General features: G+C 38.3%; 1 protein-coding gene across 2 annotated transcripts in view; it reads right to left on the bottom strand.

Annotated features, from left to right (window-relative positions):
- Positions 1–3,746: 3,746 nt before the first annotated feature.
- Positions 3,747–27,972, bottom strand: part of NLGN4X (neuroligin 4 X-linked) — a 175,168-nt gene continuing 150,942 nt past the window's right edge. For both annotated transcript variants that reach the window (XM_009904350.2, XM_009904351.2), the window contains 3 exons: positions 16,433–16,618; positions 13,980–14,769; positions 3,747–4,641 (listed from right to left, as the gene is read on the bottom strand). In XM_009904350.2, the coding sequence (XP_009902652.1) occupies positions 3,792–4,641; positions 13,980–14,769; positions 16,433–16,618 (1,826 nt within the window). In that variant the 3' untranslated portion in view covers positions 3,747–3,791. The remainder of the gene's footprint in view (positions 4,642–13,979; positions 14,770–16,432; positions 16,619–27,972) is intronic.

The raw sequence follows: 27,972 nt of genomic DNA, 5'->3' as shown, positions 1-27,972 counted from the left end.
AATATTCAAAATTCAAGCTGCTTGATCAGTAGGCACATAATAGGTTTCTATATCAGAAGCTTAATTATTTGTATCAAAAATCTGATATGAATCATTCAGAATTTGCTTTTTGCAAATACTCTTCAATAATATGCTCAAAATTCATCAAACATTCGTGTTAGTACCACTATTCAGCAGAATAGTTACAGAAAGCAAACAATACTGAGCTCAAATGACTAAAATATCTATGTACCTTTTCAGTGAACGGAAAACTGGTTGATCAATGAAATTCAACAGTATGAGAGAACAAAGTATACTTACTCAGCTTTTGAAGGAAGGCTGATACTAACATATCTGCAATATATGTAAATCCTTTAAATATATATGAGTAACTCACATTGCTACTCCTACATATTTTTGCTATCAAAACTCATTATCTAAATTTCAAATATGAAATGAAAGTATTTACTTGTGGAGGCTGGATGTATTAGATTTATCTAAATTATTTTGATTCCTAATTTGGAAGATACATTTTTCATCTGCTAACCTATACACTAACATGGGAAGCTGCTTACCTAAGCCTTTTTTCAGTGCTACAGAACACACCAACAGAACAATTAAACCATTGCTTCAGTGGATGTTGCAATGAATACAGGTAATAAATATATGGAGTTTATTCTCTTTTGTCTTCACTGTCTGAGTTTCTTTCCTTCTGATGGAAGGCTTTTATAACTACCAAAGCAATGAAAACTAAGTGCAAATACTGTTACTTTAGTATTTTTGTGTGATGTATCAAGGCATTAGATAATGAAATGGAGATGGGCAGAAAACACACCTCTGAAAGACTTTCTACACAAAAGGATGAACACGTAGTTCTTTGCACAAAGCATTAGAAAATACTGTGATATTTTATTATTAAAAATGCTGCTGAAAATTTTATACATATGTGTCCAGCCATATATATCTTCTATCATTATTTAAGGAAAAAAAAAATAATAATTGCAAAACAATAACAGAAGAAACCATTAAACCCTGTGTGCCTCTTTAGGACAAGAATATAAGCCTGGGAAAGTACTTTTCTTTCTCTTTTACAGTTTGTAAAGTATATTTTGATATCATTATTATAGAATTCAATGAAGACCCTATAAATCTCTTTCCTCTATAAATCATACATCAGTCCAGATGTATCAAATTATTAAATCAACTTGATTGTAATTACTTTTAAAAGCTAAAATATTTCACTTAAAGGAACTTTCTTTTTTTTTTTACCCAAATGTCACAAGCCTGACACTGTACTGTACATATTGCTAGCAGAAGAAATTGGTAGTACTAAACAAATACTGTAATTCACATTACAAACATAGCCAACTGCGTATGATGCCAAGCACCATTACCTTTTTTTTTTTTTTAACTTTAAATCTTTTAATTTTTTTTTTTTAAATTTTTTTTTGCACAAGTTATGAACTGCTGCATCTCAGCTGAGGCATTACATAAGTGGTGGTATTGAGACAGCATTAATATTATGTGATGGATCAGTGAAGGGGAAAAAAGAGAGAGAGATTTCAGTTTGCTACTAGCTGTACTTTGAGACTGCTGCATCATCATATTCCAACCTGAGCCTCCATGTCAGGTTTAGAGCACATTTATTACAGATTAAAGGCTGTATCAGCTACATGTTGCATTTTTACTATACCATTAACTTTCTTTCAGAATCTGTTTTATTGCCTGCTAGAACTAGCAGTTGTGTGGATGAACAGATCTCCATGAATCACCTCGTCTTTGATTTTATTTGTAGGGGCGACTATTTTAAGAATTTCTTTTTAGAAAACAGAAAGCAGAGAAGACAAGAGGTACAAGGCATCTTGCGATAGATACATAGGGGACATATGATACCAATGCAGCTTATTTGTGAATTAATAATAGAAATACATCTGGGATAATCATATTGAAGTGCAGACCAAACTGTTCAAGTATCTTTGGTTACTACCTCTCAATGATGAAGTAACTTTCAAAGACAAAATATAAATCCATCTTCATCTGTGAGAACTTACTTCTATCTTTCCATGCTCCTATCAATTGTTTGAATCAAACTGCTAAGTTCCTTTGCTTGATAGTTCTGCTTGGCCCCTGGTTTCCTAGTAAAGGAATGGCAGAAGGGAAGAATTTTACCCTTCCTGAGAGTTACAGTCACTGAGATTTTTGGGTTTATTCAGATGCAGAACTGTTTACAATATCTCTTTTACTCTCTCTGCAAAGTCCACTAGTTATGTGACTGCTGTGTAATACATCAGCAAAAGAAGTATTTTCTAACAGGTGTGCTCCCAAGCACTAAACAGGATATTGGGCAGAGAAATTCTCTACACGTTGATAATTTCTAAACACTTTAAAAAAACAAACAGCCAACCAACCCACCATTTTCCCACTTTAAAATTGTGGTTTTATTTTGTTTAGCAAAGGTAAGAAAGTACTCTCTCATCTGAGATTCTGCTGCAACTGCTGGTGAACATAGAGTTAATTTTCCTCAGAAAAAGCTGACCAAAACACAGGCTTTCTTTGCTTTTGTCAGGGCACAAAACTCTTCTTAATGTAGTACAACAACCAAGAACTACAAACTGGACTCTGAGTATATATTATTGGTTTCTTGGTTCAGTTTAACAAGCTTGAAATAGCAAATATTGTCTTTCATGATATTTTTTTCTCCATTTTCCAATCCATTGCTGTGTTGCAATTTAACAAAGGCAAACACAAAATTAAATTATAGAAAAAGAAAGTTTTAGAAAAGAACAACAATGTCCTATGAATACTTTAACATGCACTAGTGTAACCTGTCAGAGGAAAAACACAGGTCACACAGACAACTGTATCCTCTGCATGACACCATGGCCTCATATAAATGAAACATGTTAGAAAAAACTCATGTTTTTTGTTTACCCCTAGTAATTAAGAAGAAATTCCTCCTTTGGACATGGAGGAAACAGAGGTGATATGACTAATGTATATACATATAGGTCACAACCGAATGCACAATCTTTCTAAAAGCTCTTTTCAAACTGAAAACATCAATAAAAGCTTTTTTTTTTTGTTTGTTGTTTTGTTTGTTTGTTTGTTTGTTTGTTTTTAAACTCACATCTATATACATTTTTACAAAGTTTCTTTAAACATTGTTCAGGCTGGCAAGTCATCTCTTTGCACAGAACTATACGCCTTTTACTGCATAGTCAGTCCTCCTCTTTTTTTTTCATTTTTGTTTTTAATAATAAAATTCTATTTCCCCCATCTGGATTACAGCTTCATATGCTGGGTAAAAGCCCACGGTGATGTCTTCATTTTAACAAGGGCCATTCATGGTATGGCACATAAAGAATTTTTTATTATTTTGTTTATTAAAAAACCCAAACAAAACACCTGTACAGTCACTGGCTCTGTGTTCCAGAAGACTCTGCTTTACTTGTAACACTCAAAACACCATTTTAAATTACTTCTTCTGGCCTCAACTTTGAATCAAAGTGGCTGAGATCTTAAAGCAGTATTGTAACACCAATGTACACTTTTCACATTTCATAGGGTTTGTAGTTGATCTTCAACATCAGAGAGTTTCTGCGGGAAGGATCAGTAAGAAAATAATGACTATCCTTCTCTTTTAGTTGATTTTTACTTTAGATTTTGACAAGGCGTTCAATGGATGGCATTATAACTTTTTCCTCTTTTTTTTTTTTCTTTTTTTTTTGTTTTTTTTTTCTTTTTTTTTTGTTTTTTTTTTTTTTTTTCCTTTCTTCCAAGTGGCTCATAAAGGTAGAGGGGAAAGGGCTGAGCTATACCCTAGTGGTTGAATGTCCATGGGGCAGATTTGTACTGTTTTGTCCTCCACTGAAGGTGTTGAAAGTATGCAAAGGCTGCATTCCTGTTAATGTATTTGGAATCATTGTTATGGTGTTGGGTGTCATTAGTGGGATGTCATCTGGAGACCTTCTCAAAGTAAGTGTGTAGTCAGGTGGACAGGTTAGTCTCAGTGTGTCATGGGCCTGCAGTGATTCACACTCATGGTCATGTTCTAGTTGTTTCATCTGCAAAGACATAATCTCCTCATTTTGTATGTGTGCAATATCATTGGTTGTGTTCCTCTGGGGGCTAGGGCGCCTGTGAGTCTCATGACGCCGTTTGTCCTTCTTGTAATATAATGCAGCAAATGCTAAAATATTAAGGAACAGCAAGGATGCCCCCACAGCAATGGTGACGCTCAACTCTGTGGAGTAATCTCGCTTGTTTTCTATCAGAACTGTTGTATCCTCTGGAGCTGTTTTATGGGTGTCTTTTGAATGCTTGGGATTGTTGGCAGGCGTCATTGCTGGGCGTTTGGTTGCTGGCCACAATTTACCAGGAGAACGTCGTGTCACATAAGGAAATGAGGTCATATCAGGAGGGGGGACTTTAGTTGTTGTGGAAACATACTGAAATATTTCATTCAGATTGTGCAGATGTGGTACAAGCTCCAACCAGAAAGCAACTTTTGTTGCTCGGTAGTGATCACGAACTCGGGGTTTTAGGCCAATATGCAGATACAGCTGGTCTTTGGGATTGTACTTGGACCAGGCCACTTCTTCAAAGCGGTTGGGTTTCGTGTGGATGAACTTTGTGTCCTGTGGGACAGGCTGGTTTGGATCTCTGGAAAAATAACAAAAAAGGGGGGAAAAAAGGCAGCATTATAGTAATTAAAAAAACCCCCAAACAAACAACAAAACAACAAAAACTACCCCCACCAAAGAAAAAAACAAAACAAAACAAAAACTAAAACACAAACCAAAACAAACCCCAAAATCCATTAAAACTAACCCTTCATCCTTTAATTAATGGCTTATGTAATCATTAACATAACCTGAAAACCAAAACCTAAAATTCCTCAATAACAGCTGTGAATAAATAAAATAAAAATTACTTCCTGTACAGTACATTATGCATTTTTACATTAAAACAGAGAAAGACTTGTGTTTCAACTCTCAAAATACCATGCAATGTTCTGTGATTCAGTATCAGTCTCCAAAACTGTCTTAGAGAGGTATTAGCTGCTTTTTCCCTTAGTAAAGCTGTAGGTTCCGCTTCTCCTAAGGTTTTACATTAAATTTGTCATTTAAGGTACCACTAGTTCCAAAGCTGTAGTAGTTAGGACACCTTATATCTATGTCAATGTCTCATGTCCATGTGACCATAAAAACTTACACAAACCATGTATATTACTTAAATGGGACATATTTCTCTATGGGTTCCTTTGCTGAGATATTAGTATCCCTTCATTTGCTGATTAACATAAAACATGTAGGGTTGGCTGACACACCAGAAGGCTGTGATGCAATTCAGCAAGACCAGGAGAGTCTGGAGAGTTGGGTAAGAGGAACCTAATGAAGTTCAGTAAGGGCAAGTGTAGAGTCCTGCAACTGGGGAGGAATGCACCAGTACAGGTTAGGGGTTGACCTGCTGGAAAGCTGCTCTGCAAGGGACTTGGGAGTTCTGGTAGACAAGTAAACTATGAGCTTGCAGTGTATTCTTGTTGCCAAGAAGGCAAATGGTATCCTGGGGTGCATTAACAAGAGTGTGACCAGCAGATTGAAGGAGGTTCTCCTTCTCTGCTCTGCTCTGGTGAAATCATATTTTTAGTATTGTGTCCAGTTCTGGTCTCCCCATTTCAAGGCAGACAGGGAACTACTGGAGAGAGTGCAACTGAGGATTACATATATGATGAGAGGTCTAGAGCATCTGTCTTACAAGAAGAGGCTGAGACTTGGGCTTATTTAGTCTGGAAAAGAGAAGACTGAGAAGTGATCTTATAAATACTTCTAAACATCTAAAGGATGAATCTCAAGAGGATGAGGCCAGTCTATTTTCAGTGATGCCTAGTGGTAGGGCAAGAGATAATGGGCACAAACTAGGACACAGGAAATTCCACTTAAACATAAGGAAAAGCTTCTTTACTTTGAGGGTGCTGAAGCACTGGCTGCCCAGAAAGATTTTGGACTTTTCTTCTCTGGAGACTTTTGAAACCTGCCTGGATGTTTTCCTGTGCAACCTGATCTAGGTGAACCTGTTTTAGCAGGGGTGCTGAACTAGATAATACCCAGAGATCTCTTCTGTCCCCTACTACTCTATGTGATTCTGTGTGATTCGTTCAAATATCTACTGTGGGCAAAAGCCTTTGAAGTGTTTGTGTGTCACAAATCTTTCAAGCATTAGGAGCTTACTATTTGAAAATTCTATGTGCTCATTTCTACTAAATGACTACATTTAATGACTGTAGGAGAAGGAGCCTAAATTCTGTCACAGTTTGTAGCAATAAGAAATATATTAGCTGTTATCAACAAGTTTTATGGTAGTTAAGTAGTATTAGTAGAGATCATTAGTACAGTATTCAGAGAGAATTTTTTAAAAAATAGTAACTCAAATATTTAATTGAAATAGTTTTGCCATTTTTTTTTTCATTTTTTCTTATAGGTCCAGAATAAAACCAAACCAATGGAAAAAGAACTTTTATGGTTAATGTTTATATATCCTCATAATTTTGCTAAATTTTACATAAATAAGATTTCCTCTTGGAAAGAAAAAATACAGGCATACAAAACTGCTAAATTTAGTATTTTTTGTGCATGAGTATGAACCTTCTTTTGCAGTAAAGAGTATTTTCTGGGAGTTTGTGACATGTTTTACTGAGAGTACTGATTAATTTTCTGAGCATTAGTCCAAGAACTTTACAATCTCCTTTTCATTCCCATATGCATTAGTTTATTTCCTGTGAAACTGATTCTACTATCTTCCTTTTCTTCCATTATACTCATATGTATGTTACATGAATATCAAAACCCACTGTTGCAGCTTTAAAGCTTTTTCTTTTCCTTTTTTTTCTCCATTTTCAAAAGGTCATGAGCATGATTACTTAGTTTAGTATTCCTTTGCTGTTTATAAAGAGCTTCTCCTTACTTCTCAAACCAGAGTGGTAATCTGACTTGAACAATTTTACAACTCCTGTATTCATCTGTTTACTTGAATGAATTTATCTTACTTGGGGGTTTTTTTTGAGTGAAAGGAAAATTTATTTTTCTATACAATTTTGGTACTTTTGTTTACTTATGCATGGTGTTTTAGGTGGTTTTTTGGGTTTTGGGGTGGTTGTTTGTTTGATTTTTAAATATTGTCCCGTATCTAACCTTTCCTGTCTCAGTAAGATATAAACTAGGGATTCCAGGACTGTGGCTATTTAATTGAATCTCTCTCTCTAATCTACCTACCTACCTACCTATTTCTAATTTTATGTAGTAATAATCAGCCAAATAGTGTTAATTCTGATCAAAAAGTTAATTGCTTAGTAAATGTTCATCCTAGCAGGAGGAACAATATCCACTTCCAAGCAGCACAGTAGCAGATGCATTCTTCTGCTTTAAGCTATTCTAACATGCATTTGAAAAGGAAGTATTTATTTTTGTCTCTAAAGAATAGAGTGAAAGAGGGAGATATAGGCTCAATTCAATATACTACTACAGTACTTTTTGGTTCAACATATAAATTCTAAAGTAAATTAATAATCAGAAATATTAGCAAAACACAAAGCCTTTTTCTTGTGAAATTGAAAATCCCGCAGGAGTTACAGCATAAAATCCATCTTGTGTTCTCCCCACTTGCTGTTCTGATTCACAGCATGAATAACTCTGAGATGGGTCCTACAGAAAACATACAAGTTAAATTAGGGCACATAAATGAGTTGCACTTGTTATTCAGTACAGGTGATGAAGCAGCTAAACATTGATTTCAATGAGCCAAGCTGGACATTCACTGTCTTTTTTTTTTTCCCTTTTTAAAAAATTATTATTATCCCTGTAAAAATGACAGCAGATGATGATTTTAACAACTAAACTTTTTTATTTAGCCTTCCCTTCCTTTGCAAACAACCCACAAAACAAGTAAAAATCAACCTCCCTTTGACTCTCTTCTACTCTCTACCTCCATCTCTCCTTTTTAACAGTACCTATTAGTACAACCAGTTACGCTGCCACCTTCTCCAAACACATTTCAAGTGGGTAGTGTTGTATTTACTTTCATTGCTCTATGTGGGCATGAAGATGTCCACTGAAACAAGGAACAGAAAAAATTCAGCCAGCTCTATAGGTAAGTCATATTTTGATGAGGGTAACAGAACTGTGTCTTTGGCATCAGCTCTAGAGTTGATCATTTATTAACTGAATAAATAGTGGGAATATTCTTTCTGAATTTGGAGCTTATGTATCTAAAGTTTTTTGTTTGTATTTTTTTTCTTTTTTTCATAAGAAAATGGAATAAACAAGTATTGGTTTTAGACACTAATTATAATTTACTGAAAATATTCAGTGGTTATAAATTAAAGGGTTTTTATTGTCCTTGCCCCTTCTTCTATATACTCTGGAAAAAATCTGCACAATCACAAGGTTACAACTTATGAAATGTTGTCTTTTTCTTGGGTGGTTGAGCAATTTATCCTGTAATGAACACTTCTCTGGTACTATAGTTAGGCATAACACACATGTACATAAAAACACTTCTCCTATCAAATCTGCTGTTTGACAAAAACTTTTCCATCAAAATGACCCAAACATGAAATGCTTGAGCTTGTCTTCCATACTACGGAAGACCATATAATGAACTTTCTTCTCATATCTAAGGTATTTTTTTATTAATGTACAGAATCACCTGATTTCACCTATCTTTTCTTTTCCTCACTTTCACTACCAATTGCTCAATTTAACATGTTGCTGTTTACTGCAATTTTATGCATATCTCCTGGGCCTACATGAGATATACTTGTCTGAGTACATCCAAAACATTGATTTCTTTTTATTTTTATTTTTTTTTAACTCAGATGATATAAAGGTGTCTGCAATGGATGCTGACTGAAGAGCAAAATGCATTCCTCTTCACAAGTTGAATTAGTAGTTGACCTGGAGAGCAAATCAGGAAACTGAATATTTCACATCTGGTGATACTGGCATGAGGAGGAGGATGGAGAATTTGAAGTAGTTTTCTCTTATCCTGAGTTCCATATAACATGTTGAAACACCATTCATCTTTTAACTACTTCTGAAACAGCAATATCACTCAGAGCAATGGAACTGTTACGTTAATGCACTTAAAGTATTCTAGTATTTTGTGTCATTCTCTAGCTTTACTGGAGAGCAAAACTGTCCTAACAGATATATACTGAGTCTGTCTACAAGACAGTGAAAGACATCTTGGTCATTTATTTTCTTTCAGCAGTCCTCTTTTCTCCGTATGGATTTTTCGATATGCATTTCACAGAGTAACACAACCACAGCATCACCAAATGATAGTGGTTGGAAAGGACCTCTGAAGATCATCTAGTCCAATCTGCCTTGGTTTTGAATGCCTCCAGAGACAGACTCCATAACCTCTCTGGGCAGCCTATTGCAGTGCTCTGCCACCCTCAAAGTGAGTAATTTTCTCTTTATTTTAACATAGAACCTCCTGTGTTTCGTGTCCATGCCTCTTATCCTGTTACATTTCTTCATGCTTCCACTGATTTTTCACGCTATCACTATACTATTAATGGTACAGCCATTACTGCCTGAAACACCAGTACACAAGCATATTTTCCTTTGCCTCTTTTACTCAGTTACCACTTGGTCCCATTGTTGCCATGCTCCCAGTCAGCTATTATAACTACTAAGGAAAGCAAACTGTAAATAGCTTGTTTTGTTTAACTAACACAGATTGGCTATTGGAGATAGCAATTTCTTCAGACAAAAACACCAAAAAGAAGCAGTTCACAGAGAATTGATTTGAAAATACCATTTAATCATTTTAAGTTTAATTGTGGTTTCCACTAGGAAGTCAAACAATAAAAACCACAAACATCCTTAGTAAGTTAGTTTTTGCATATCTCAATCAATGGTAGTAAAATAATTCAGGAATATTTATCTGGCTTGCAAAGAAAATATTTTGTCTTTATTTTTCTCACCACTAGAAGAGATGGATGAATGGGAGCCAAAATAGAGTATTGTAACACCTCAAAAGAGGGTAATTTCTAGAAATCAAATAGATGCTTCTAAGGAGAGCATGACTTCATCGACTCTGAAATTTCAAATCCTTCCTCACAAGAGTGAGGAGTGAAGGACTGGCACTCATCCCATTGTGCTGTTCACTCTCTCGCTGCTGATATATCTGCAAAGGATGTAACATGGGCCTAATTTATGGAACATTTGAGCATACGTAACTACCATTACAGTTAGGATAGTCTACTGCCAGCAGACTGAAGCTTTAAGTGCACCTCTTGATGAAGCTCTCACATATGATTTTAGAATAGAATAAACCAGGTTGGAAGAGACCTTCAAGATCATCATGTCCCACTTATCATCCAACACTACCCAATCAACTAAACCATGCAACCAAGGATCCTGTCAAGCCTCGCCCTGAACACCCCCAGCGACGGCGACCCCACCTCCTCAGGCAGCCCATTCCAGTGGGCAATCACTCTCTCTGTGTAAAACTTCCTCCTAACCTCCAGCCTAGTGGAATCAAAAGTGCATAGTGGAATCAAAAGCTGTATGTTTGTGTTATTTTTGTATCCCAAATGTGGTTTCTCACACCTATACTCTGTAACACATTATTTTCCTATTTCTGAAGCATGTTAGAAACACAGTTGTGAAAAGGCCAAAACAACTGTTAATGCATATCATGGTTTAACTCCAGCGAGCAACTAAGCATCATGCAGCTGCTTGCTCACTACTTCCCCCTCAGTGGGATAGGGAGGACAATAAGAAGAGAAAAAATGCAAAACTTGTGATTGGAGATCAGAACAGTTTAGTAACTAAAATAAATTAAAATAAGAATAAGAAATTAAAATAGAATAATAATAATAAGTAATAATTGTAATTAAAATTACTAAATAACAAACAAATAATTTAAAGAGAGAGAAATAAAATACAAGAAGAGGAGAAGATATGAACAATGCAATTGCTCACCATCTGGTGACTGATGCCTAAGCACTGATCTAGCCACCCCAGTCAATTCCCCCCCAGGCTGTATACTGAGCATGACATCTTATGGCAGGGAATACCCCTTTGGAGAGCTCAGGTCACCTGTGCTGGCCATGCTCCCTTCCAGCTTCTTGTGCACTCCCTCACTGACAGAGCATGGGAAAGCGAAAGATCCTTAATGCAGGATAGCACTTAGCAACAACTACAAATGTCAGTGTTATCAACATTATTCTCATACTAAATCCAAAACATGGCACTGTACTAACTACTATGACAATGAAGAGAGAGAAAAAAAAAAAAAGTCATAGCAAGGTAGAAAATGGAGGATTAACAAAATACAGCTTCCAGGTATTGATTTCAAGGATGACCTATTTGCCATTAAACATTTTGTCACCCTCTTTTTGCTAGCTGCAATAACTGACTTCATAACAAAACACAATAAAAGCACTGCAGCTTGTGCTGTGCTTTTGAGATCTAGGGATTATGCAAGATTGACCTGCCCTCCAAACTCAGCATTGGCAGTAGGATCATTAAACAATGTGTGTTTGTTAGCAATGCGTAGTATGTCAGTTGAAAGATTAGCACAGCTCTTCAGAACTATGTACCACCTGAGCCATAATTATACAGTGAGTACCTGGCTGCAGCCTCTGGAGGAATGTCATCAAGATCGGAAAAGTTTCAGAGACATTACAATTAATGAAATAAATCTGCAATTTTGATGTTCAAGGCTCATCTATAAGGAATAATAAATGTGGAATAATAAAATCTTTCATTTAACAGTTTTTTTCATATGTGTTGCCACAGGAGAAAAAACAAATCAGAATGATTTCTATTAGAATAAGGATAGGATACAATCAGTTTAAAACAAGATGAAAGAACACACAATACAAAGTCCCCAACAATGTAGTCTTGAACCATAGCAATCTTTCTGAGAGTTGGAGGACTTGATTAGCTTTCAGATTGTGTGCTGGAGGGTAGAGAGGAGAACGGTCCCCCCATACTCTTCTGCTTCAGGCTTGAAGTGCTAAAATCTTCCCTTTTCCATTGGTGGCATCACAAGTGCAGACCAAATGTAATCTTAAAATATTATTTTCCTCTAAATATTCTCTTCTAATATTCAGAACAATTAATATAAAAAACAAACAAACAAACAAACAAACAACCCACAAAAAAAACCAAAACCAAACCAACAGAGGAAGGTAATGTATATTTTGTTTCTCTTTTCCCTTCTTTGTGTAAACTGAAATTTTACAGCCACAGGTCATTTTTAACGGTGTGTCTTTCACACCATCTATAAAAGAGCAAGTTTGTAATAAAAGATATACCCTACTCCTGTCTCATCAGAAATTTGTCAGAGATTACTAAAGGCTCTTCCAAAGCACCTGTTATGCCTTTAGTTGCGGTATGACAATGAGTTCATAAGCAAAGAACTGGGAGATAATGTATTCAGCCTGATGAAATTAGCTTTGAAGTAGCAACAGCTGGCAAGTGCTTGCAACTATGAGTAATGGTGGCAGCTGGGACTGTGAGAAGCCCCTGTCAGCCTCAACAAATTGCTTCAGAATGTCCTTTTATTCTATAGGGAACAGTCATAAAGCAATTGTAAATAATAATGAGACTGTGGAGATATTGCATCTCCAGAATTCCAGTGATGTGAGGACCTGAAGTCCTCTGTGTGTGTGTCACATCATATATAAAAATAAAGACATATTGACAGTATAATTATCTGTGCAATACAGCCAGCATGTGGCATTCTCTGTCCATAAACCAAACTTTCATCTTGAAGTTTGCCCATCTCAGTACCGATGACTTCATGTTGCCAAATACATCTAAATATTCCACAGTTCATTCACTATTGTTGAAGTACTGTGAGATTTCTGCATGCAAAACTACCAATTTGACAAAAATATACTGCAACAAAAGCTTTGGTTTTGCCTAGTAAATTGACCTGAAGTATTTGATTGGTTTTCACTTAATTCATGCTTGAGGTTCTTGTTAAGACTGCAAAATCTCTCTTCCTTGAAAGTTATTTGGATTCATTAAAGGTTGCAAGAGCTGCTGAAGCCTCTGAGTGTTTCACACTAGGCATCTCTGAATTTTTCTTATATAGCTGCACACCATTCACTGCAGTGCAGTAAAGCTGCAGTTTCCAGAGCCCAATCCTACCATTAAGCATTCATTGGAAAGATTTACAGCCCCTTTGTGCCACAAGTATCTTTGTTTTAATTCAGTACCAAAGACTCAAGGTTAACAAAAAAGCCTTTGCTGTTCAAGTAAAACACTGCAATAGTCTCTAAAGGAATGCTATAGGAAGGAGACAAAAATTATTAATAGCACGCACAGATTAAGCTGCTTTGAGAATTCTTTCCTTGATGTTTACAACTCCATTTCAGAAAAAAAAAAAAAAAAAAAAAAAGTCTTTATTTTGTTTCATAAGTAGAATTAATTTACATTTGTAACCTTCTCAAAGCAAAATTTATATGAGTCTCTTCTTCATTCCAGTCAAGTACTTATTATTGCTGTTATAGCCCTCAGAGGAAAAAATCTTTCCATTGTCTGCCTTCCTGTTCAAATTCCTCCCTGAGTTCCTATTCCTGTGAAGGTCGCTTAAAAAAATTATAACTTCCTTTCTCTTGCAGTAGATTAATGATAGCTGCCTAACAGTCCTTTCTTTAAGTAGCAGACATGCTGCCTCTAATTTTTTAATGCCTGTCTTAGATACCTTTTCTCCATGAGATATTCTTTGTCTTTACAGTTGCCCTATTTTTTAAATTAAAAATCCAGTGCATTATTCTTACTAAGCTGCTCAAAGAAAACAGTTTCAGGGAACACACTAATTAAAAATCTATTAGATATGAATAAGCTCCAGTTACTTCCTGTCTTATGCAAATAGTGCTATAATACTACTGCAAGATCTAGGTTTGAGGCTACTGCAATGGCATACTGACTAGAAGTATGTTATCAACTAAAAGGGATGCTGAGGGTCAAACTTACCCAGTTTTTGCAAAGTTAGTCCAGTATGTCATAACTACTGCACTGAGCATGACATCATTCTTGGAGAAGTTGCAGTTAAACAGTTCTGTGGGGCCAATCATAGGAATCCCAAACACATAAGGGACTTCGTCACCATGAGCTGAATCAGCCCAGCTGGGTTTCATTTCACTTTGGCAATGGTGGTAAAATGCATAGAAATATGTTGGAGATCCATACTGGGCATGCAGGTCAGCAGTAGCAACGGCTGGTGCAACCCACTGGTGGTCTGTAAAAAGAGCAACAAGGGTCTTCCGTCTTGTTTCAGGGTTTTCTTTGTCTGCCCAATCAGTGTACATGAATTTAATGGTCTCTCGCAGTGTATCTTTCCCTTCTGGATAGCCGTATAGATTGTCCACAAAATTTGAGACAGAAAAGTCAAAGTCATTGGGGGAAACACCATCTTCATTGTCTACAATTCCATCCACAAATTTTAAGCCTTCCCCTTGATTCACACCCAGCATTATATCATAGTTAAGGAATTCCCCTTGCTCCATGAGAATCTGTGGGTCATCTGGAATCACGTCTCCATCTATCACAGGCCCGAAGGCAATGTGGTATGTGGCCGGAGTGATGGTCTGTTGAATGAGTTCTTTGTAGTTCTTATTACGCAGACATTCAACCAAATCAGTGGTATCCAGCATGTCGCAACCCACTTTATCTGCCAATATCCGAGTGTACTTGGCAGGCTGATAGTTCACTGCCCAGCTGGACAGGGCTGTTCCACTCTGTATGATCGCCTTTTGGAACAAACCTGCAGGCGCAAATTGTTGAAATACAAACATAATTATACATGTAAATTTAAAAAAAAAAAAAAATTAAAAGTAGATTTCACTAAGCAAAGAAAGCTTCAATTATACAAGAACTAAAGGACATATATACCTACATTTCAATTCAAATTTCCATATATTCTACTCACTGCTCCTTTGCTATAGTATCTCTAAAAGGCTTCTTGTTCTTGATGTTCACACACATAAAGCTTGAAGATTTCAGGTTACAGTTTCAAGAATAAAACTCATGCTTGTACTGCAGTTTTCTTGTATCTTTAATGGAAGTTTTATCACAGTGGCAGATCTGTAAAAAATTCTTTAAAGGAGAGGCAGCTACAAGCAATTAGATGCTCTTTGCCACAGTAATGACTTTCATAAATGTGGTCTTCATTAGTTTAAAGGTCAAATTAAAATTACAGACTCTCATTTTCTTCACAGAAGCCACATATCATATAATTTTAAAAAATCTCTGCTAAAATTAATAGGCTTGAGTCTTCTACTCTGACATTTTTTTTCTTTACCATCTTTCTTTTATTAAAATTATTATCACTTTGTGTGTGTGTATTAGCACTACCTATATGTTGAACTAAAATATATTCACATTTTTCAGAGGACCGTAAGATGAAATTCAATAGTACTTTCTGATTGCTTTATATATATCAACATAAAGATGACAGATGAAAGACCCAGTCTGAAGAGCTTCTTTGTGTCAGAGCATTGAAAAGCCACTGAGCTTACCAGTGAATCTGCTCCATTTAGTTTTTCCTGGTAAGATCGTTAAAATGGCCTCTTATATACTTAAACTAAAATCTCTGGGCCTTTTCTGCACACGGTTTTTACTCTCAAGCTCTTGAAATAACAAAGCCAGCAAGAGATACAAAAACACTTAAAGATTTTGAAGCACTTATAGGACACATTTTTTGTGGTTGGTATACCTTTGTGATAATTACTTATTATACATGCCAGAGAATGTCAGTGATGTAATTAGTTAAGATTTACATGCTTCCATCTGCTTGATTTTGGCATAGCCATTACTCAACAGTTATTCACTGAAGCTTGTTTAATGTTTGGAATTGATCTTAAAGGTATTTTCCAGTCTAAACAATTCTATGATTCCATTTGTATTAATTGACTGAAAAATCTCAATGTATTTCCAAATTGGTTGTGTTTACCAGTTGCCCTGCTGCATCTGCTTGATAGAGTTTAGCCTTCTGTCTGCCTTCTCCTTTTTAGATTTCTGTTTTAATGTGATAGAAAGAAGCATCGACTTACAAATATCACAGATATTTTTGTCTTGTCTTCTTTAACATATTCTTTGTAGATTTGGTCTTATTACCAGGAATATTTATGGTTCAATACTGGTGCTGTACATTCTTGGGGTGTTTTTTTAGAGGGAGAGGTGTTGAAGGTAAAAATCCCACAGCTCAAACACTTACCAAAATCTCAAGAACTCTGTGTGGGTTTTTCATATCCAAATATTTACACCGACTGCCAGAAATCCAGAATACTAGCTAGTAGGTATTTCAGAAGAATTATAGATCTCATGTCATTCTAATTCAGCCTACCTGACATGGCCAATATCATTACACCACACTGTGAGGTTTTGAGTATTTTTTTAAGAAGTGCTTTTTTACAGAGTATCATTACCTTCTGAATAGTGAGAGAGTGTCAAGAGACTGACACAGGAAGCTCCTGCCCCAGATCCAAAAATAGTAACTCTTTTTGGGTCCCCTCCAAAAGATCCAATGTTTTCTTCAATCCAACGTAGAGCTTGGATTTGGTCAAGCAATCCATAATTGCCTTTTGCAGCTTGGTCTCCAGTACTTAAGAAACCTATAGGGCAAAAAAAGATAATTTTAGTTCACCAGATACATAGTTAGCCACAGGGTATCCACATATTCACAACACATATTCCCATCTTTCTATATTCTTTTTTTTTTCTTTATGTTTTAATTATTTTTTTTTTAAAGGTCATGGTCTCTGTTAAATGTCTCCTGTACAGGCAGCAGAACTCATTCTCTATGCTGTTTAGTTTTTTTGCCTACTGCAGAGGTTATGTTTGTGAAAAAACATTTCCTCTAAAACAATTCTACATCAATTCAATGTAGAGTGAATAAATTGATAACTGTATGTGAGTAAAGTAAAAAAAACATAGGAAAGAGCGGAGATACCCAGTCTTCCATTGAGAACAAGGCTCCCTAATATATTAATTTAAAAGCTTCTTCCCATGGACCAAAATGAATTACATAGTTTGCTAAATTATTGTACATGTGATATGAACAGACACACTCAGAAAAAGAACTATCAAGAAAATAGGAAAAGCAATGCGGAAAAGCCTAGGAAAAAATCATACTTCAATTTCCCAGAGGATATTTACTAGGAAGATAGCAGGTAAATCCTCAGCAGTTCAGCTGTTGTTAAGGGAAATTTCATCTGAACAAATCAGGTTTTGTCTCTTTCCTTGGAAATTGCAGGGAAAACTGTGCTGCTATTTTTTGTTCCTGTACTGTGGTTATCAGATTCTAGAAACAAAGCATGACACATTTGGAGCTTGTCTTGCAATAGGGAATGAAATAACTGAAAGACTATGGCAGAGATTAATTTTGTTTTTCTGAAACAAACCAGCTAAGGTAAAATATGACAGTTATCTGCACTGCCTATCATTAACAGTGAAGAACTTGTGCTAAATCCAAACTACCACATTGAGCCATGTACTCATCTTCCTCTTTTTAACTTCCACAGATCTTTTCTGTCACAAATGGAAGCCAAAAGTTTATTAGAAATATCTTAACAGTATATGGAAGTTTTCAGAGGGACATGACAAATTTAGGCAGCTGCTTATCAAGACAGAACAGCTAATTTCCCAGCTAATTATCAGTTCAGACAAATTTGCCAGAAGAGGGCCCCAGGACTCAGAATATCTGCAATTCTGGAGTAGTTTGAGATAAGAGTCTGGAATTTTGAGCCACCTTAGCATGATGTTACAAGAATTTCATGCTCCTGGGCAGGACTGCAGGGAAGCCTGTGTTCCCTATGAGAAAAAAAAGGCCTTGCAATACATTTCACATACTTTGGCAAAGGGAAATAGATCTCTTAGCACTGGCTGTAGTTATTTTTTCTGTGCTAGGAAGAATTAAAATTCACAAGGTGAAAGGGATTCACAATATGGAAGTTGTAGAAGAGAAGGAAAGACAAGAGAAAAAGAGAAGAAATTATATGTGCTGGGCATTAATACGTCAGACTTTTGCCATAATATTTTTTATTGTTAAAATTCCTACAATGAGGCGCAAAATCCAGCCTCAAGGTTTAAAAGCAAGTTCTAAGAACTAAACTCTAAATATGGAATGATATATGGCCTGTGTGTTACGGCGGTATACATTTCTGTATGCAAAGTTAGGCATGACTGAATGGAACATACTATGTCACACACAAAAGATTCTTCCTCATATTTAATTAGTAATTATTAATAGGCATTTAATATCATCAAGTTTCTAAAAAATACTAATTTCTCAGTACTGAGTTGCTTCAGTTGCAGTAGTATAAATCATAGCATTATTGCAAAGTAACATCTGATATGGTTTTCTTATTAAAAAGTCTCTAATAATGGCAAGCACTGTAGTCAAAGAGCAGTGACATCTTTTTCCACTTCTAGACCCATGGGGGAAAAAACCAAACAAACTATTAATCCATAATTACATCAACTTTTTTAACAGATGTGTTTTTTTCTCTTTTTCACATGCCTTTATTATCTTTTTTTTGACTACCAAAGAAAGAACAACCCACTTGCTGGCTTTGTTGCTGCAGCTCACTGAAATATTCTATAATACACTATGATTAAGCCTTTATTCAATCAGAACTATGACCCCCCTGGGAGAAAGTGACTCTACAGCAGCATGGTAATTAATGGTGTTTAGGCTCTCTGAAGAGCCTAAACACATTTTAGCTCTTCAAGCAGCATCAAGCTAAAGTTGATCATTGTGATTTTGAATTCTTTCCAAACGTGCTTAAAGGTGACTGAGTAGAACCACAGTCAAACTTTAGACAAATGAAGACTTTTTTTCATTTCCACAGTTCTCTGCTGATTCTCATTAATTGCAATGACAAATTTTCTTAATTTAAAAACTAATCATCATGGCAAAGGGCCAGCCCCACATGACACAAACTGAATTCATAAATCTGTCTTTCCCTGATGAGGACATGTTTTCTTTCATGCTCTGAATATCAGATCAAAATATTTGTTCAAAGCCATTTGAAAAAATTTAATCAAGGAGTTGTCCAGAAATGCACAACACTAAGAGATGTTTTTTCTGTGACCCCTGTAAAGATTTGTGTAAAGATTTCTGTGACCACTGGTGATTTGAGCCTTAACTAGAGTTTAATGTACTAAAAAAATAATAATCTAGAGTCGTTTCAGAAGTAGGAGAACTAAATTTTTTAACTATATATATACAGCAATAACAGAGAGGATTTACAAGGGTAAGGAATAAGGATTAATAGGAAAATATAGAAAACCAAATTTGGATGGCCTGGTATCTCCCTTGATGTATGTGGATTTCAGTCTTTTAGAGAAGCATGGATGGGGCACGGAGAAGATCAGGCCCGACCACATGCAATACCAGGAGGCAAGCAGCAACTGTGGGTCCTCTCAAACAGTTGAGGCAGGAGCAAAGAAAAAGATGATTGCGACACTCTCCCCTTTATAGTTTTGCTGGACAGGAAGAGGGAGTGGAACAGACCAACTTAGACCTGGGGGACCCCTCCTCCCAGGAGGGAGAAACCACATCCACCTGGATCACGTTTCTTTTGTCCCCTGGGGGAAGCAGGGCTCTCAGAACCCTCCCCAGGATGGGTATAACCAAGTAGAGTACACCCCTCTGTTCCACTTTCACTTTCCTATAACAGTCCCTTTATCCAGTCATGAAAAATGTGGCATTAGATTTCTTGATACAAGTCCTTCTTTATCCCAGTTTTCTCTCTCAGGGCAGTCTGTCTCTCTCTCATGATGGTTGCTGGAGGTGGTGTTTGTGTTGGGCAGGGATGTGGAGAAGAATCAGGAACCAGGAAGCTGTTTTTGAAGGGGAGAATCAGGAACAGTCTGTTGTTGTAGGGCATCAGAAACAGGTGCAGGTGAGATGATGCAGAAATCCTCTGGATTGGTGCTTGTGTGCAGTGGGTTCATGTTGAATCCTGGATGCTAGGTTGATATTAAATTAGGAGGGAAAAAACTTAGAACAACTTATAACTATTATACAGTGACTATATTACATTGACCCGCGTTGCCCCTGAGTTTATCCCCTCTCAGCCAGAGTTATGTTTTGCTGTGGGATGCACTGAATGTCCCCAGTTTCTAACATGACCCAGTACGCGTGACCAGGCCCCTCAGCAGAGACCACCCCTCGGGTTGGTTTGCCCCCACCAGCAGCAGGGAAAACCCACACTGACTTCCCCAGCAGATTTTTCTCAGAAATTACAGGAACTCCATCTCCATCTACTGTTTGCAGCAGGTCAGACTGGGCAGGACCAGCTTGGTTCACAGATCCTCTGCTATTCACTAACCAAGTGACTTGAGCCAGGTGTTTTTCCCAGTTCTTAAAGGTTCCACCCCCCCCATGGCTTTTAGGGTGGTCTTTAGCATGCCATTGTAGCCTTCAGCCTTCCCTGCAGCTGGTACATGGTATGGGATATGGTAAAACCACTCAATCCCATGTTCTTTTGCCCAGTCCCTTATGAAATGGTTCTTGAAATGGGTTCCATTGTCTGATTCAATCATCCCTGGGGTGCCGTGTCTCCACAGGATATCTGTCCAGGCCCTGAATGGTGTTTCGAGCAGTGGCATGAGGTGCTGGGTAGTTTTCCAGTCACCCTGTGCTTGCCTCTACCATGGTTAGTATGTGCTGTTTGCCACTGTGAGACCAAGGGTGATGCAGTCAATCTGCCAGGCCTCTCCGTACTTATACTTTGACCATCTCCTCCCATACCACAGAGGATTCATGCGCTTAGCCTGCTTTATGGCAGCACAGGTGTCACACTCATGAATAACCTGTGAGATGACCTCCATAGATATGTCCAGTGATCTATCCCGAGCCCACCAGTATGTGGCATCTCTCCCTTGGTGGCCAGAAGTGTTATTGGCCCAGCAAGCAAAGAACAGCTCACCCTTGTGTTCCCAGTCCAAGTCTATTTGTGAGATTTTAGGAGCCAGATCTGCTTGGTGGTTGTGCTTGTGTTCCTCAGGGGCTCTGCTCTTGGTATGTGTGTATCAATGTGCCGTACCTTTAGTGGCAGTCTGTTCAGACAGGCAGTAATATCTTGCCATAGGTCAGCGGCCCAAATAGGCTTCCCTTTTCTCTGCCATCCAATCCTTGTCCATTCCCTCAGCCACCCCTACAAGGCATTTGCTACCATTCAGGATTCAATATAGAGGTACAGCACTGTCCAGTCACTTCATTCAGGCTATGGTAGTCCACAGGCAATCTCCATTCCCCATTTGCCCTCTGCACTGGCCATATCAGGCTGTTGAACGGTGAGTGAGCCTTGCTGATCACCTTCTGGCTCTCCAGTCAGTGAGTCTCAGTCGGTCCTGCATTGCCTGCGATGTACAATAGGCAATAGGTAACTTCAAATCCTGCACCTTATGGCCGCCAACTACGGATGAATCATCTGACAGTTTGGGCATGGTAGACATCTGTTCTTTGCCTGTAGTCTCCACAGCTGTTACCCCAAATGCCCACTTGGCCCTCCTAGGGTCCTGCCAAGAATGCAAGGTGCATCTAGACCCGTCACTATGGTGTGCTTTCCCCATTCATTCCACGTCAGGTTTATCTCATCGTGGCCACCTTGCAGTTCCCACACTCTGTTCCGGAGTGCAGAGGTGGTTTGGCCATTCCAGCTGTCCATATTTTCTCTGAGGTCACAGAGAATTCTCCAGAGAGACCCCCTTGACATCTCCTGATTAGCTTGGGAGGAGGTCACCTATTCCTGATTGCTGAAACATGGATCCATTCTGAAGGAGAACAGGAAGGGGCGAAAGAGGTATCATTACCCTTTTTCATTTCAGACATGGAGGCCTTAAGCTCTTTAGTCATAGCTTCTATGGCTGAGATTATGGGTCTCTGGTTTACACTGTCCTCATATTCCCTCAAGTCACTAGCAAACTCACAGACAGTTTTAGGACTTCCATCCTGTCCAGTCTGGAGCATCCCTCCCAGTGTGTGTGCATGCTTTTGAGGGGCACCCTGGGTGAGTTTCTTTATGAAGGACCATCTCATGGACACTTCAGCTGGGTCCAAGGGGAGCTAGCCAAGCCACTCTCCTTTATTTTCCACCATTCCTGGCTCACCAGAGAGGTCCCAGATGACTGGAAACTGGCCAATGTGATGCTCATCCACAAGAAGGGCCAGATGGAGGAACCTGCAAACTAGAGGCCTATCAGCCTGACCTCAGTGCCAGGAAAAATTATGGAACAGGTCATCTTGGGGGCAATCACTGTGCACCTGAAGGATGGCCAAGGGATCAGGCCTAGACAATATGGATTTACGAAGGGCAGGTCCTACCTGAACAACCTGATTTCCTTCTATGATCAGGTGACCCGCCTGGTGGATGTGGGGAAGGCTGTGCACGTAGTCTACCTGGACTTCAGCAAGGCCTTTGATACCGTTCCCCACATCAAGCTCCTTACCCAAGCTGTCAGCCTGTGGTTTGGACAGGAGCACTCTGAGCTGACTTAGGAACTGGCTGGAGGGCTGAGCCCAAAGAGTGGAGATGAATGGTGCCACATCCAGTTGGCAGCCAGTCACTAGTAGTGTCCCTCAGGGATCAGATCTCAGCCTTATCCTGTTCAGTATCTTTACTGATGATCTGGATGAAGGGGTTGATTCAGTCATCAGTAAATTTGCAGACGACACCAAGCTGGGGGCAGGTGTTGATCTGTTACATGGTAGAAGGGCTCTCCAGAGGGATCTTGACCAGCTGGGCAGAGTCCACCATGATGGCATTCAACAAGTCCAAGTGCCAGGTGCTGCACTTCGGTCACAACGACCCCATGCAGCACTACAGGCTTGGGTCAGAGTGGCTGGAGAGCTGCCAGACAGAAAGGAACCTAGGGGTACTGATTGACAGCCAGCTGCACATGAGCCAGCAGTGTGCCCAGGTGCCCAAGAAGGCCAATGGCATCCTGGCCTGCATCAGCAATAGTCTGGCCAGCAGGAGCAGGGAAGTCACTGTGTCCCTGTGCTCAGTACTGGTTAAGCCACACCTTGAGTACTGTGTCTTGAACATATCCAGAGAAGGGCAACGAGGCTGGTGAGAGGCCTTGAGCACAAGCCCTATGAGGAGAGGCTGAGGGAACTGGAGTTGTTTAGCCTGGAGGAGAGGAGGTTCAGGGGAGACCTTATTGCTGTCTACAACTACCTGAAGGGAGGTTGTAGCCAGGCAACCAGCACCTGAACAAGAGGACATAGTCTCAAACTGCACCAGGGGTAGTTTAAGTTTGAGGAGAGGAGAAAGTTCTTCACAGAGAGTTGTTGGCCATTCGAATGGGCTGCCCAGGGAGGTGATGGAGTCACCATCCCTGGGGGTGTTCAAAAAGGACGTGGCACTTGTAGCCATGGTTTAGTAGTCATGAGGTGTTGGGTGACAGGTTGCACTTGGTGATCTTTGAGGTCTTTTCCAACCTTATTGATTCTATGATTCTATAAATTATTTCCTGCACAGCCCTCTGTCTCAGATACTCTATGCCCTGTTCCATAGCTCTCCATTTAATTTGGGCCCAGGGCAAGTTGTCTTTTGAGTGGTACTGGCTTTTTATGGCATTGAGGATCCAGGCCCAGAGAGTGTGTGTGTTCCAACGAGTTTTGCTAACTCTTTGTCCAAACCAGCCTCACAAGACAGGGAGCCTAAAAGCTTTGCCTTCCTCTTATCTAAGTCTACCGTGTCCACACCTTCATCCCAACATCTTAGGGCCCATCTTAGTATTGGCTCACCCTCTTTCCACCTGTAATCCAGACGAGTTTGCCATAATTCCTTTCTGGGCTGAGATGTAATAGTTACTGTTTCCTGACCAAGTCATCCTCATCCACTGCTGGGTTCTGCGAGGTGCTGGGTCCTGCTGACATGCCTTTCTCACCATCCATGTTTGGAGATGATTTTTGCATCCTTTTCCGGCATATGGTGACAGGCGCTAGACAAACTTTGTGGGCAGGAGCATCAGGGGTTAAATGGGGACCTGGGCGGGGGGGAGACGGGGACAAATCCATGTGTCTGGGGCTAAGGCTGAGAGTGGGAGGCCCTTTTTGCTGGGTAGCACTCATTACAATCTGATCCCTCCCTTTTTGTGTCCCTGTTTACACAGAGACATAGTGTTCACAGCACTCCACCCCTTACAAAAGATCATATTGCAGCTATTGTCTCTCTGCAGAGAGTTCTTAATGGGTTGGCACCTCCCCACTTCCCACAGGGTTAGAGTGAATGCTACTATGAGTATTACATTTAAAAACATAGAACATATCATTATATAATTCAATTTCCCCTCAAAGACATTTTTATTTACATGGTTAGTTTCATAGCCTGCTTCAGAAAAATTCTCTATGTCAGAGAAGTTATCACTGACAGTGAAACTCATAGAGTTATAGAGGTACATACCCAACTGCACTGGTAAAGTTTTTATCCAGTCAAGCAGCATGTATATGATTAACCAAAGCAGTTTATAGATATGAGTTCAAAAGATCCAGCCAAAAACCCATGCAAAAGCTTGGAACATTAGAATCTTCAAAATTAACATCTCTACTTCTGATTCCTTCTTTCTACACCAAGTATGACTTTTTAAATAAAATATTATTTTTTAAACCCCACTTTGTAGTGCCAAAATATTGTGGTGGTTTGAGCCTTAAGTGAAGTTTAGTCTGGAGTTGATTTGGAAGTAGGAGAAGTAAATTTTTTAACAATGTATATATATATATCAATAACAGGGAAGATTTACAAGGCAAGGAATAACGATTAATAGAAAAATATAGAAAACCAAATTTGGATGGCCTTGTATCTCTCTCGATGTATGTGGATTTAGAGAAGCATGGATGCAGCAGGGAGAAAATCAGGCCTGACCATGTGCAGAACCAGGAGGCGAGCAGCAGCTGTAGGTCCTTTCGAGGCAGGAGCAAAGAAAAAGATGACTGCCATGCCCTCCTCTTTATAGTCTTGCTGGACAGGAAGGGGGAGCGGAACAGACCAATTTAGACCCAGGGGATCCCTCCTCCCAGGAGGGAGAAACCATGTCCACCTGGATCACGTTTCTTTTGTCCCCTGGGGGAAGCAGGGCTCTCACAACCCTCCCTCCCCTGTCCCAGGATGGGTGTAACCCAGCACCAGATTTCAGAACAGTGTCTACATGCGTCACTTCAAAATCCTGAACAAAGAGGAACATAGCTTTTTTTTTTTTCTTTTTCCCTGAGAAACAAATTTATGCACATTGTTTTACATGCAAGTAAGAGAGGGTTTCGATGGAACATGGAAGTTCTCACTAGCCTAATGCAACAGAGGAAGAAATGGCAATAGTTAAATATAGAAAATAAAGATGTGGGGGATTTTCTTCCACAGAATAATTCAGCATGGAATTAACAGTAATACACCGTTTTTGACATCACAAATCTGTCTTCCCTTAAATAATGATTTGGAAAGGTGACCACATGCAAAATTCCATGGACAGCAACAGCTGACAAAGAGGAATGAGTGCCTCATTGAGTGAAGTACTCCAATTTGTTTTAAGGGACATTTACTCTGCTTACAATATCAGAGGGAAATCTGGTCTGAATAGCAGCCAGGGAACTAGTCTTCTGAAGCAGACATCAGCTTGAAAAGAAGGGCAAAAGAAAAAAGTGCAAAAGATAGAGGGATGTGGGACAAGGGTAGCAGATGGACAGTGACTAAGACAAATGAGAGGTCTGTAGAGCAGCTCTGTACATATCTATGCAGAAATGATGTTACAAAAATGCTTCTTCATCCTGAAATAAAAACAGTAATTCTTTTCTTTCAACTGCAAAATGGTTTGAAATTTGCAGGTACAACTGTCAAAGCATCATTTATTCAGCAACTCAAGCAGTAGAATGGCCTGCTATTCTAAAGTAAAATAACAGAAATTTCTGCCTGCTATGGCTACTTGCCCTATCCAGTTCCTTTAAATTTTAACTCAAGATATGATATAGAGAAGACAACTCAACTTACAGTTTTCATATGAATTAACAGATTACATTAAAATGTAAGGAACTGTAATGTCTTTAATTCATTTTTCTAACAGTCTCTTAAGATTCTGCTGTGATTCTTTCAAACGACTTCTATTATGAAGACAAAACCTAAATCTACTTGTTTAGAAAGAACATCTCATTATCACATGCATTACAAAAGAAGAGGCCTGGGAGAGTAAAATGAGGATATTATTATTTATTTCTCTATTGTTTCACAACTGAAATATAAAATATATTCTTTACAATGCAGAAAAGTATACAGTCTTATATACATAAAAGCCTTTTGAAAATGTCCTGGATGTCATGTTTGTAAGAATACTTATGTATGAAATGACAATAGTATGAATTTTAACTAGATTTAAAACCTATTTTTATACACATTTCTAAACAGGGAAAAGCTTCTTAGGAAGAATAAATTGTTCAGAGTACTAGGGAGGTAAACAATTTTCTTTCAATTAAACTATTATAATACTTCTACTGTGAAATACTTTTAATGAATCCCATTGAAATTTGTAAAAAAAAATCTTCTCTTAAATTCTCCTTGTTTGTTGTAAAATGTTACGAAAATGCTGTGCAAGGAGGTTAGGCCAATGCATTAGTGATTGAAGCTATTCTCAACACTCAGTTCTATTTCCATGATTCATGATGAGTAGCAGCACATACATCTATATGAAGTATCATTGAAGAAGCTTTTGACAGTTGTTATGAATATAGATTTTTTAAAAGAGTAAATACAGATGACGGCAAGAAACACTGCAGAACATATACATTAGTCTATTTTCTTCTTGCTTACTGCTTATCCAAGTATTCACAAGTAAAACTTTCCATTACACAAAATGCAATCAACAAAACAACAGGTCTGATGCATTATATACAACCTGACAGAACAAAAAAACCCCAAACCAAGACAAACCAAACCAAAACCAATCAACCAATCAAACCAGTAACAAAAATTCAAGCTGAAATCAATCAATTGCTTTAAGAATGTCATTGACAGGAAAAATTATAATAAAAAATAAATTGTGTGTGCTGGAGAAAAGAATAACAAATACCTGGTGCAGTAAATCACCTATACTTTGACAGATGATCACATCCTAAAGTGTTTAACAGGAGAAATGCCTTATGAGTATAGATAAACAACTGAATGAACTAATACCTTCTTGCGGTGTGTTGACTCTGGCCAAGCAGCCAAGCACCTACAAGATTGCCATGAAGTAATCTTGCAACAAAATACATGAGGAGAAATGCAATGAACAGACAAGAAAACTTGTGGGTTGAGATAAAGACTGTAATAAGTGAAGGAAAAAAGAATAAGGAAAAAAAAAGACTGAAAGAAAGGATATAATTCAGCAGGTATCACAGGCAGTCTCTGAACAACAGCTACTTGGAGGCCAAACTCTCTCCACTTCTTCCCTATAGTGTGATGTTGCAGAGCATGAGATACCCACTTGGCCACTTTGAATTCAGCTGTCCTGACTCTTGCTCACTCTCCCAACAACTTGTACTCTTCCTACTGGCTCTGGGATACAGTGGGAAAAGTAAAAAGCTGCAGCCCTGTGCAAGTTCTGCTCAGCAACAGCCAAAACACAAGTGTGTAATCAACACCATTTTAGCCCTAAACCCAAAATTTAATTCCATCATAGCCAGACTCAGGATATTATTTCACAGCTTTGGCCCAATCTCCACTTCAAAATCATCTGGTTCCATTTAGAAATGCCTATTTCTTCAAAAAGAGGTGTACTGTAGATCTGTGAAAGCTGAAATTGATGGGGTATTTTTACTTCTTATTATAAAATACAAAAAAAATGAAACTAAGACTAAATATACATTTGATTTTTTTCAACTAAATGATCAATATCATGATGAAAGCACAACATCTTTAGTTGGAGTTAAATTCAGCTGGTGACCAGTCATAAGTGGTGTTCCTCAGGGCTCAGTGTTGGGACCACTTCT

The sequence above is a fragment of the Dryobates pubescens genome, chromosome 10 (genome assembly GCF_014839835.1).
Source record: "Dryobates pubescens isolate bDryPub1 chromosome 10, bDryPub1.pri, whole genome shotgun sequence".
Taxonomy (NCBI): domain Eukaryota; kingdom Metazoa; phylum Chordata; class Aves; order Piciformes; family Picidae; genus Dryobates; species Dryobates pubescens.
This window is presented reverse-complemented; position numbering and strand designations above follow the sequence as displayed.